General features: G+C 49.0%; 1 protein-coding gene across 1 annotated transcript in view; it reads right to left on the bottom strand.

The window, feature by feature from the left end:
• LOC138663190 (oocyte zinc finger protein XlCOF22-like) overlaps positions 1 to 12,408 on the bottom strand; it is a 39,226-nt gene that overhangs the window by 6,670 nt on the left and 20,148 nt on the right. Inside the window, exons 3-7 of the mRNA XM_069749342.1 lie at positions 9,177 to 9,325; positions 8,872 to 9,051; positions 8,666 to 8,789; positions 8,487 to 8,584; positions 7,871 to 7,961 (exon numbers count right to left, since the gene is read on the bottom strand). Of these exons, the coding sequence (XP_069605443.1) occupies positions 7,871 to 7,961; positions 8,487 to 8,584; positions 8,666 to 8,789; positions 8,872 to 9,051; positions 9,177 to 9,254 (571 nt within the window). The 5' untranslated portion in view covers positions 9,255 to 9,325. The remainder of the gene's footprint in view (positions 1 to 7,870; positions 7,962 to 8,486; positions 8,585 to 8,665; positions 8,790 to 8,871; positions 9,052 to 9,176; positions 9,326 to 12,408) is intronic.

The raw sequence follows: 12,408 nt of genomic DNA, 5'->3' as shown, positions 1-12,408 counted from the left end.
CCGACCCATCTACCTGAGAGGAATATAGGTCCGCATAAAAATCCGCAAAAATGTCCAAAATCTCAAGTCTCAGAGACAGCCACACCGCTCCCCGATACCAAAGAATGAACAAAGGAAGTGTTTCTCTGGGCAGAAGCCACCATCGATAGCAAATGACCCACAGATTCGCCCTCCTGGTAAAAAGCCAGATTCATGAATTCCCTCTTCCTTTCAGCCTTACCGAGCAATACCTCCTCCAACTGACTCTGAGCTGCCTTTAGCCTCCTCCCAGCTTCCGGAGTACCCGCTATTACCATCTCATCTTCGGCTATCCTCAGCCCTTCAACCGCCAACCTCTCTGTCTCTCTCGATTTCCTCTTACACCTGCTAATATACATGAACAGCAGTCCCCTCAAGTACGCCTTCATGGCTTCCCACACAGTAAGAACATCTACACTTCCCTCGTTGATCTCAAAAAATTCCACCAACTCCTTCTTTATCTTTTCCAAGTCCATACTGTGTAGCCAATTAGGGTGAATCTTCCACTCCTTCCTGCTCCCGATCCGTGTCCCCACCGGCCGAAATTCCACCTCAACTGGACTATGGTCTGAAATAGCCCTAGGCAAATATCTCACCTCCCCTACCATCGTATCCAGTAAACAGTTACCCAGCGCCAAGTCAATCCTAGACAAAGTACCATGAGCTGGCGAGTAGCATGAGTACGTCCTTTCCCCAATATGTCTAACTCTCCATAAATCAATCATACCTACTTCCCGGACATAGGTCCCAAACGTAGTGATATGTCCCCCTGTTCTATTCTGGGGATTTTTGTTTTTGTCCCAAAAGTCATCACAGATATTATTAAGATCGCCAATAATTAGAGATGGTAACGGTCCCCAACGCTCTACCCTCTCCAGCACCTCTCTTATCTTCTTACTTGAGTATGGGGGCGGAATATACATTGCCGCTATACACATCAACACTCCATTTATTTTACATTTCACCACCACATACTGACCATCCACATCCTCTTTTACCATTACCTCCTCATACTGCACCACCGCAGGTATTAACACAGACACACCCCTAGAGTACGTCGAGAAAGTAGAATGATACGCCCTCTGTATCCAGCGCCTATTCAATACGTTTACCCTCTCCCGCACTAAATGTGTCTCCAGCAGACATATCATTGAGACCTTCTGTTCTCGGACATACTGCAGACTTGCCGCCCGCCGTGTTTTATCCGCCAGACCTCTCACATTCCAACTCAATATTTTAATACAATCTCCCATAATGTGGCTCATCATTTCTTAAAGTATCCAATTTCCCAAGTATGAGCTGCCCCAACCCTCCCACCCCCCCTGCCCCCTCCCAACTTGCCCCCCTAACCCCCCCAATATAACGGCCTCACTGCATCTTTACTGTTGTCGATCATAGAAGAGAAGTTCTGCCAGAAAGACTGGACCTGGTCTTGTAAGGACCATATGAGCACATTCAGCAGCACAGAAGGGAGAGAAGGTAGATTCATCCAATAAGATAGCATTAAGCTACTTACTGGTAGCGGCATTTTTCGGAGGCCCATGACAGCACAACGAGAGAGGGGATCCGCCCTTAAGGAACAGGAAACCTACAGATACAAAAGGGCGGCACCTCTCCCATGCATCAGTTGTATTTCAGAGCCTGAGAGGACTACCGCGGTTAGTGGTACACAAACATACATTATATACATTTGGAAACAAAAAAAACAAAATAATCTACTATATTGTAACCAGACACCATATGTGAGATTTACATACTACACTATTTACATATCAGGAAGTGCTACCCCCACGTGAATAGGGAGGGAACTAAGGGTGCTGTCATGGGCCTCCGAAAAATGCCGCTACCAGTAAGTAGCTTAATGCTTTATTCGGACTCCCGTGACAGCACAACGAGAGATTTACAGAGATGTAAGCTACCTTAGGGAGGGACTATAGTCTGTAGCACCCTTAACCCAAAGGAGAGATCAGAGGAGGACCCCAAATCCAACCGATAGTGTTTAAAGAAAGTGGAAGGAGATGACCAAGTGGCCGCCTTACATATTTGCTCCACTGACACTCCAGATCTCTCTGCCCAGGATGACGCCATGGCCCGGGTGGAATGTGCCTTTAGATTCTGCGGAGCTGGCCCCCCACCTGCTGTGTAAGCTAGAGATATAGTTTCCCTAATCCATTTGGCTAGTGAATATTTTGACACTCTAAATCCTTTCCTTGGACCTTGGAATGAAAGAAACAGTGCTCCATCTTTCTTCCAATTATCAGTAGCTGAGATATACTGAAGGAGAGATCTCCTAACGTCTAACGTATGAAGCTCCTGCTCTTTAGGATTAGAGGGATTAGGAATAAAGGATGGCAAAACTATCTCCTGTGATCTATGGAAACGTGACGCTACCTTCGGCAGATATGCCGGGTCTGGTCTAAGGACTACTCTGTCTGATAAGATTTCTGTGTATGGAGGAGCTCTGGAAAGCGCCTGGATATCCCCTATCCTGCGAGCTGAGGTTATGGCAATCAGGAAGGCGGTCTTAAGTGTCAACATTTTGATTGAGGCCTCTTGCAGAGGTTCAAAGGGGGGTTTTGTTAGAGAGGACAGAACTAAATTTAAATCCCATGGAACTGTCCTATCCTTATATACCGGTCTAGATCTACTAACTGCCTTCATAAACCTCGCTATCCAATAATTGTTTGCTATATTGCATGAAAACAGGGCACCCAGAGCTGAGACCTGTACTCTAAGGGTACTAGTAGAGAGTTTTAACTCGAAACCCCTCTGTAGGAACTCTAAGATTTGTTGTATTGGTATCCCGTCTTGGATGTCAAATCTTGAACAAGACAAGAACTTCCTCCAAGTTCTAGAGTAGATTTTTGTAGTTACTTGCTTTCTACTCTTTAGGAGTGTCTCGACTAAATTTGGAGAGAAGCCTTTCCCCACTAATAGTGACCGTTCAAACTCCACGCCGTTAAATGGAGTGCTGCCACTTGTGGATGGGAGATCGGTCCCTGAGAAAGCAGGTTCGGGATCTCTGGTAGTACCCAGGGAACCGATACAGACATCGTCTTGAGCCAGGCAAACCAGGTTCTTCTGGGCCAAAAGGGGGCGATAAGGATGACTTTCGCTCGATCCTCCCTGATTTTCCTCACCACTAGAGGTATCAGGTTCAGTGGTGGGAAAGCATAGGCCAGTGGAAAATCCCATTTTATCAGAAACGCGTCCACCGCCAAGGGATTTTCCCTGGGATTTAGCGAGCAAAAAAGTTTTACTTTTCTGTTGTTTCTGGTGGCGAACAGGTCTACCACTGGTTGACCCCATCTGCAGACGATCAGATTGAAAATGTCTTCGTTGAGAGACCACTCTCCTTGCCTTAACATGTTTCGGCTGAGGAAATCTGCTGCCACATTTTCCTTTCCTTTGATGTGGAGAGCCGTCAAAGATAGAAAATTGAGCTCTGCCATCTGGAACAATCGATCCGTGATTTGCATCAATGTCTCGGAACGAGTTCCCCCTTGCCGGTTTATGTAAGCGACTGCAACTCTGTTGTCCGACAGAATTCTGACGTGCTGGCCCTGCAGATATATGAGGAATTTTTTAACAGCCAAGTCAACCGCCAACAACTCCCTCTGGTTGGATGAGAATGTTGTGAAGGGTTCCCATTGTCCCTGGACCACCATGTCCCCCATGTAGGCTCCCCACCCTGAAGAGCTGGCATCCGTGGTTATCACCCGGGACACATTTACTATCCAGGGGACCCCTGCTGATAAATTCTTTTTATCTGACCACCACCTAAGGGAATCTAGCGTGGTTGGCTCTAACGTTATTTTCCCATTCAACGCGCCTCCCAAGGCTCTGTCATGGAACAAGACTTCTCTTTGTAGGGATCTGGTGTGGAACTGAGCCCACTTAACTGCTGGAATGCAAGATGTGAGTGACCCAAGTAGGGACATTGCTTGCCTAAGTGTCATGGAAGGTGTATTAATTGCATTTAACACATAAATTTGAATTAGATCTATTTTTTCTATGGGGAGGAGACACTGTTGTGTCACTGAATCCAACATTAGACCCAGGAACTTTTGAATATTTAGGGGCTGTAACTTAGATTTTTCGAAGTTTATGATCCAACCCAGATGTTCTAGCTTGGCTTTAGTAACCTCCCATTGTGACAGACAGTGATCTATCGAGTTCCCTACAATGAGGAAATCATCCAAGTAAGGAATTATAAGGACGTTTGATTCTCTTAAGTGTGCCATGACTTCAGCGATTATTTTAGTGAACACTCTAGGAGCAGAAGTTATCCCGAAGGGGAGTGCCCTGAACTGAAAATGTTGAATCCTACCCCCCATTAGTACTGCTACCCTTAGGTATCGTTGGAAATCAGCGTGAATGGGTACATGATAGTAGGCATCTTTCAAATCCACTACTACCATAAAACAATTGTTGAAAAGCATTTTTATTGTTGAATTGATGGACTCCATTTTGAAGGTATGTTTCACCAAAAACTTATTGAGACCCTTAAGGTTTATAATGGTCCTATAAGACATATCCGGCTTTTGAATTAGGAAAAGGGGAGAGTAGAACCCTTTCCCTGCCTGAGAATACGGCACTTCAATCAAAACATTTTTGGAGCAAAGAGTCCTCACTTCCTCTTCTAAGGCACATTGTTCAGTGGGAGATGAGCGCCAGGGTGTTAACTGGAATTTGTCCCGTGGGGTATGGACAAACTCAAGTCTGAGACCATGGGAAACAGTGTCTTTTATCCAAACACTGTTTGTGATTTTTGACCACTCTGCCGAGAAATGCGACAGTCTCCCTCCCACCGGGATTGCCAGTCATTGGTCTTGTTTTTTGTTTTCCGTCGGGTTACGGCGAAACATGAGACCTGTGCCTCTTTTTCGCTTATCATCCCATCTGGAACGATCCCTACCCGGTGAGAAGGTCCGCCTTCCTCCCCGATTGAACCTTCTTTTGTTGAAGGGACGACGATATGGATTGAAAAGGTTAGGAAATTTTTTCTTATCATCTCCTGCCTTCTCCAGGAGTTCGTCCAGGGTAGGTCCGAATAGATACTCGCCCTTACAAGGGATAGCGCAGAGTTTTGTTTTTGCCTGCATATCCCCCGGCCAGCATTTCAACCATAGGGCTCTTCTCGCAGCATTAGAAAGACCTGCTGCCCTAGCCGCCAATTTAACAGAGTCAATTGAGGCATCCGATAAAAAAGCTGCCCCCTCCTGGATTACTGGTAACGCTGCAAGTATGGAATCTCTAGAGGCCCCCTGTTTTAATTGGGTTTCTAACTGGTCCAGCCAGACCATTATTGACCTTGCCGTGCAGGTTGACGCCACCGCAGGTTTTAAGGAGCCGGCTGCCATCTCCCAGGTTCCTTTTAGGAAGGTATCCACTTTCCTATCCAGGGGGTCTTTAAGCGTACCCATATCCTCAAACGGGAGAGAGGATCGCTTTGCCACCTTGGCAATTGCCGCGTCCAGCTTTGGGGCCTTTTCCCAATTACCCACTGCTGGGTCATCAAAGGGATACCGACGCTTCTGCGCAGGTGGTAAGGAGCCTTTCCTCTCCGGTTTTCTCCACTCCCTGTTGATAAGTTCCTGTATCTTTTCATTCAGGGGAAAGACTCTGCGCTTCCTCTGTTCTAGGCCGCTGAACATCATTTGTTCCTTAGCTGAGGCTTGGGTTCTGTTATACCCATTGTGCCTCTGACCGCTTTTATTAATTTGTCTATCCTCTCTATGGGTAAACAAAACCGGGCAGCGTCTTCCCCCGACGAGGAAGATGATGCTGCTGAATCATCCGATTCTTCACTCTTGTCTTTATCCACAGATGAATCAGATGCCCACTGAGTTCTCTGCTTAGAGCCTGACTGTGAAAGATCCTTAATGGATTGCTTGACCTCCCTTCTAACCATTTCCTTCAGACTGGCCACCATAGAAGAGGATTCTTCTGCCACCTACAGGGATAAGTAAGGTAGACTAGAGTGTAAGATCTACATGCTATATCCCCTCCCTACTTTCCAGGACCTCACCGTCTGCTGGATACAGGGGTCACATAGTTTTTTAGGGTGTGAGTCAGGCAAGGGAACCCCGCAGATGGCACACTCCCTATGCTTCGCCTTACTGACGCTTTTCTTTCCCTGCATAAAACATATGAGGGGAAACTAGTCACTAAGTGAACTTTCTCGAAGATCACTTACCAGAGGCTGCCCACACCCATAGAGATACCGAAGCACGAGGGGGATCTTTTTTGGCTGATGCTCCAGACCCCTGTCTGGAGGAGCTTCTGCGGCCAGATCCATCGCTCCTTTTCTCACGTTCCTTCTCCATAAGCTTCTGGGGTTCTTCATCCAGCAGCAGAGGCTGCTGATCCTGATCAGACTCCATCTGAAGCAGTTTGGAGACCAGGAGCAAGGAACGCGCACCTGGAGCCGATATATAGCCCCTCCTTCGGCCAGCGTAATTGCACCGTGCTTCCAGTTGCTCCCCTTCCCCCCATGCAGCTGCAGGGGATAAGCCGACACCTGAGGGTGATGAGCGCACATTTTCCGGTGGGCGCCGCCATCTTGGAGCTCCTGCGCATGCGCAGAAGCTCCGTGACCCGGAAGTCACAGCTGGCTCCGCCTTCCGACGTCACCCCCGGCCCACAGCGCTTCCTGTTAGCGCTGTGAACAACGTGGGACGCCGAGACTTGCCACGAGACTCCGGGTGGCGCCCCCTCAATGTCGCCGACCCCTCAGAGCCTCCCCTAAGCCGCTCAAAGGAGGGAAACAGTACACTCACCAAGCGCCGGCTTCGGAGATCGGACACCCCCTGGCGACCGCTCCACGCTGATGAGACACTGCCGTGCAGCCCCCCAGAGCCACCGTGTCTCCTTCAGGTACCCCGCACCGGCCGAGGTAGGAGACCCTCTCGCTACCTAATTCGGCCCGGCCGGCCTGGAATCCTAGTATCTTCCGTAGGATCCAGTCCCTTCAGGAACAGGAAACCCCAGCTGATGCATGGGAGAGGTGCCGCCCTTTTGTATCTGTAGGTTTCCTGTTCCTTAAGGGCGGATCCCCTCTCTCGTTGTGCTGTCATGGGAGTCCGAATAAATCAGGGTTCTAGGAAGCCAACAGCATCATTACAATACACTTTCTCTTACAGGCCCACTATAACATTTTTCTTCAAGCAATTTTTAACTTGTCAGCACATTCTACGTATGAGGTTATTTGTCTTTGTAGTTTACAGATATGGGCAGGCTACGGTCAGAATTTCCTAATTTCAAGAGGTAGGTGGATCCTCCAGGCTATACGTTCTACAGAAAATGGCTTTTAATGTCCAAAGTCATTTGAACAGTTTTGGATTGAGGAGAAAGTTGTGGTCTAGAGGCAAAATGGTGATCACACGATTGTGATAGAGTCAGACTACACCACCGATAAAACAGCCACAGCCGGCTACTGAGAAGAATCTGTGACATCTCTGCATTTAGTGGTCACTAGGGTTGAGCGACTTTTACTTTTTTAAGATCGAGTTGGGTTTCGCGAAACCCGACTTTCTCAAAAGTCGAGTCGAGTGAAATCGACCGAAACACGAAACCTAATGCAAGTCAATGGTAAAAGTATATATATATATATATATATATATATATATATATATATATATATATATATATATATATATATATATATATATATATATATATATGGAAAAATGGCACTAAACGCGTCATACGAAACACGACTTTGGCGCGACCGCATGGCCGATCCCACACTAGGATCAGGTCGGGTTTCATGAAACCCGACTTTGCCGAAAGTCGGCGACTTTTGAATTTGTCCGATCCGTTTCGCTCAAGCCTAGTGGTCACTACTCACCTGGGTAGTCATATGTAGGAATCTCCTCTTTACACCGCTCATCACCCCTCACATATGTCTCTGTAGTATTAATATGGGTCTGATCTTCACCCTGAAACAAATATTGTAAAAGTCACAGACAGATGGAGAAGTCACATCTATGATCAGCTCTAATCCTGCCATCTCCACCGTTCTCATTACACAAGTATAAAACATATAATAAGCAGAAAGGAGGGACAGGGAGTCTCCATGTGGGTAGTATCCAGCTGGAATCCAAGCGAGCTTGCTAGCATGTGTCTGGTGGGTGCCGAACCTGCTGGTTCATTCAGCAAATGTAGGAAATGGAAAGGATATGTTTACAGCACACTGACCAGATAGAATAAAATAAGTTTATTTGGACATGATTAAAAATAAAACAATAAAAACAACCTGATGTGTTTCTGGCGTAGAGGTGCTCCTTTAGGTTGTTTTATTGTTATATTTTTAATCATGTCCAAATAAACTTCTTTTATTCTAACTGGTCAGTCTTTTCCTTTTCCAAAACATATAATACTGGAGGATAAACCAAGACTGAGCACAAGACCTTCACAGCCATCTACACATCATAGGGGAGATCTCATGACCCCTCTCCATCTACCTGATGATCCTGAGGAACATTGGGATCTTCTTGTTTGCAGTCCTGTAGAAGAAGAGGACGGGGACATCTCTCTGTTGTTGTCCTCTTACTGGACAGATCTAGAGGAAACACATACAGGGACTGACTTCATTCTTTACATAGGACTAAATACACACGGCCTATATTTATCTGTCTATTACCTGGTGAGGTGAGGGGCTGGGGAACCTTCATCATGACGTTCTTGTACAGATCTTTGTGTCCTTCTAAATACTCCCACTCATTCATGGAGAAATAGACGGCGACATCCTGACACCTTATAGGAACCTGATACATACAATGATACAGTCATCCCCCGATCCCTTCATAATGTTACTGTAGAATGTCCCAGCATTCCCAGCAGTGTCACCTCTCCAGTCAGCAGCTCAATCATCTTGTAGGTGAGTTCTAGGATCTTCTGGTCATTGATGTCCTCATGTATCAGGGGGTGAGGTGGAGGCCCCGTGACTGGGCTCAGGGGTCCTCCCCATCCCTCAGACACAGGGTCCTGACAGCGCTCACTAGAAGTCTTCTTCACTACTGTGTAATCCTGGTTATAGAGAGACACATTAATAAACCTCACTACAGACATTTCCAGAGTCCTCACCTCTCCAGCTCTGTCTGTTATTCCCATAGATAAGAATGATGTAATGTGACGTCATCAGAATCTCTCACCTCTCCAGTAAGTCGGAAGAGGATCTCTAGGGTGAGGTGTAATATCTTCTCCGCCATCTTGTCTCTGTCCATATCCATCTTTGATGGGTAAATCAGGAAATTCTCTTATATAGAAGATCTTCACTGAGAGGATCCGATATTGTAGAAACCTGAATGAGAAGATATGCCGATGTAACATCATAAAAATCATCATAAAAATAACTACTTCATGATGAGGACGACATATTCATCTTCTACTACAGCTCTAGAAACAGAGTTGGCCGGAGGCCGTCACTGACTCCATCACCACCGGCTGTCTATATGAAGGTTTCCCATCAATACTGTGTGAGGCCCCGTACTATGAGAGTTATACATGTTTCCTTGGTTCCCGTCTTTCATAGTTGGGTCGTTTGTATCTATCAGCGGAAAAGGAACAAAACAGTTGTGATTCTTATAAGGAGACAACACAAACCCCCTAAATATAACATTTTATAACAACCCCACAATCTGTGACTCTTCAGGGTAAATCGCTCTCTCACCATTGGATTAGAGCTGATACTATGAAGCTAAAGGGACTAAACAGACTTTCTGTCACCTCCATAAAGGGGCACTTTACTGTGTTTGTCAGAACTGTCCGAGGATTATTAGAGGTGAGAGTTTCCCCCCAATTAGAAGGGACACTATTGGGGTCTTTACCTGCTACAGTTCTGCTGTGGACCCTCCACAAGCAGAGCCGCACTCCACATAGAGAATAATGGAGCCTCCAGCACCGACCTCCACCCGCAGAGCCGCACTCCACATAGAGAATAATGGAGCCTCCGGCACCGACCTCCACCCGCAGAGCCGCACTCCACATAGAGAATAATGGAGCCTCCAGCACTGACCTCCACCCGCAGAGCCGCAGTCCACATAGAGAATAATGGAGCCTCCAGCACCTACCTCCACCCGCAGAGCCACACTCCACATAGAGAATAATGGAGCCTCCAGCACCGACCTCCACCAGCAGAGCCGCACTCCACATAGAGAATAATGGAGCCTCCAGCACCGACCTCCACCCACAGAGCCACACTCCACATAGAGAATAATGGAGCCTCCGGCACCGACCTCCACCCGCAGAGCCGCATTCCACATAGAGAATAATGGAGCCTCCAGCACCGACCTCCACCAGCAGAGCCGCACTCCACATAGAGAATAATGGAGCCTCCAGCACCGACCTCCACCCGCAGAGCCGCACTCCACATAGAGAATAATGGAGCCTCCGGCACCGACCTCCACCCGCAGAGCAGCACTCCACATAGAGAATAATGGAGCCTCCAGCACCGACCTCCACCCACAGAGCCACAATCCACATAGAGAATAATGGAGCCTCCGGCACCGACCTCCACCCGCAGAGCCGCACTCCACATAGAGAATAATGGAGCCTCCAGCACCAACCTCCACCCGCAGAGCCGCACTCCACATAGAGAATAATGGAGCCTCCAGCACCGACCTCCACCAGCAGAGCCGCACTCCACATAGAGAATAATGGAGCCTCCAGCACCGACCTCCACCCACAGAGCCACACTCCACATAGAGAATAATGGAGCCTCCAGCACTGACCTCCACCCGCAGAGCCGCACTCCACATAGAGAATAATGGAGCCTCCAGCACCGACCTCCACCCACAGAGCCACACTCCACATAGAGAATAATGGAGCCTCCAGCACCGACCTCCACCCGCAGAGCCGCAGTCCACATAGAGAATAATGGAGCCTCCAGCACCTACCTCCACCCGCAGAGCCGCACTCCACATAGAGAATAATGGAGCCTCCAGCACCGACCTCCACCCACAGAGCCGCACTCCACATAGAGAATAATGGAGCCTCCGGCACCGACCTCCACCCGCAGAGCCGCACTCCACATAGAGAATAATGGAGCCTCCGGCACCGACCTCCACCCGCAGAGCCGCACTCCACATAGAGAATAATGGAGCCTCCAGCACCGACCTCCACCCGCAGAGCAGCACTCCACATAGAGACTAATGGAGCTTCCAGCACCGACCTCCACCCGCAGAGCCACACTCCACATAGAGAATAATGGAGCCTCCAGCGCAGACCTCCACCCGCAGAGCCGCACTCCACATAGAGAATAATGAAGCCTCCGGCACCGACCTCCACCCGCAGAGCCGCACTCCACATAGAGAATAAGGGAGCCTCCAGCATCGACCTCCACCCGCAGAGCCACACTCCTCATAGAGAATAATGGAGCCTCCAGCACCGACCTCCACCCGCAGAGCCACACTCCTCATAGAGAATAATGGAGCCTCCGGCACCGACCTCCACCCGCAGAGCCGCACTCGACATAGAGAATAATGGAGCCACCAGCACCGACCTCCACCCGCAGAGCCACACTCCACATAGAGAATAATGGAGCCTCCAGCGCAGACCTCCACCCGCAGAGCCGCACTCCACATAGAGAATAATGAAGCCTCCGGCACCGACCTCCACCCGCAGAGCCGCACTCCACATAGAGAATAATGAAGCCTCCAGCACCGACCTCCACCCGCAGAGCCGCACTCCACATAGAGAATAATGGAGCCTCCAGCACCGACCTCCACCCGCAGAGCAGCACTCCACATAGAGAATAAGGGAGCCTCCAGAACCGACCTCCACCCGCAGAGCCACACTCCTCATAGAGAATAATGGAGCCTCCAGCACCGACCTCCACCCGCAGAGCCGCACTCCACATAGAGAATAATGGAGCCTCCAGCACCGACCTCCACCCGCAGAGCAGCACTCCACATAGAGAATAAGGGAGCCTCCAGCACCGACCTCCACCCGCAGAGCCACACTCCTCATAGAGAATAATGGAGCCTCCAGCACCGACCTCCACCCGCAGAGCCACACTCCTCATAGAGAATAATGGAGCCTCCAGCACCGACCTCCACCCGCAGAACCGCACTCCACATAGAGAATAATGGAGCCTCCAGCACCGACCTCCACCCGCAGAGCAGCACTCCACATAGAGAATAATGGAGCCTCCAGCACCGACCTCCACCCGCAGAGCAGCACTCCACCTAGAGAATAATGGAGCCTCCAGCACCGACCTCCACCCGCAGAGCCGCACTCCACATAGAGAATAATGGAGCCTCCAGCACCGACCTCCACCCGCAGAGCCACACTCCACATAGAGAATAATGGAGCCTCCAGCACCGACCTCCACCAGCAGAGCTGCACTCCACATAGAGAATAATGGAGCCTCCAGCACCGACCTCC

This window comes from Ranitomeya imitator, chromosome 2, assembly GCF_032444005.1.
Source record: "Ranitomeya imitator isolate aRanImi1 chromosome 2, aRanImi1.pri, whole genome shotgun sequence".
NCBI lineage: Eukaryota > Metazoa > Chordata > Amphibia > Anura > Dendrobatidae > Ranitomeya > Ranitomeya imitator.
This window is presented reverse-complemented; position numbering and strand designations above follow the sequence as displayed.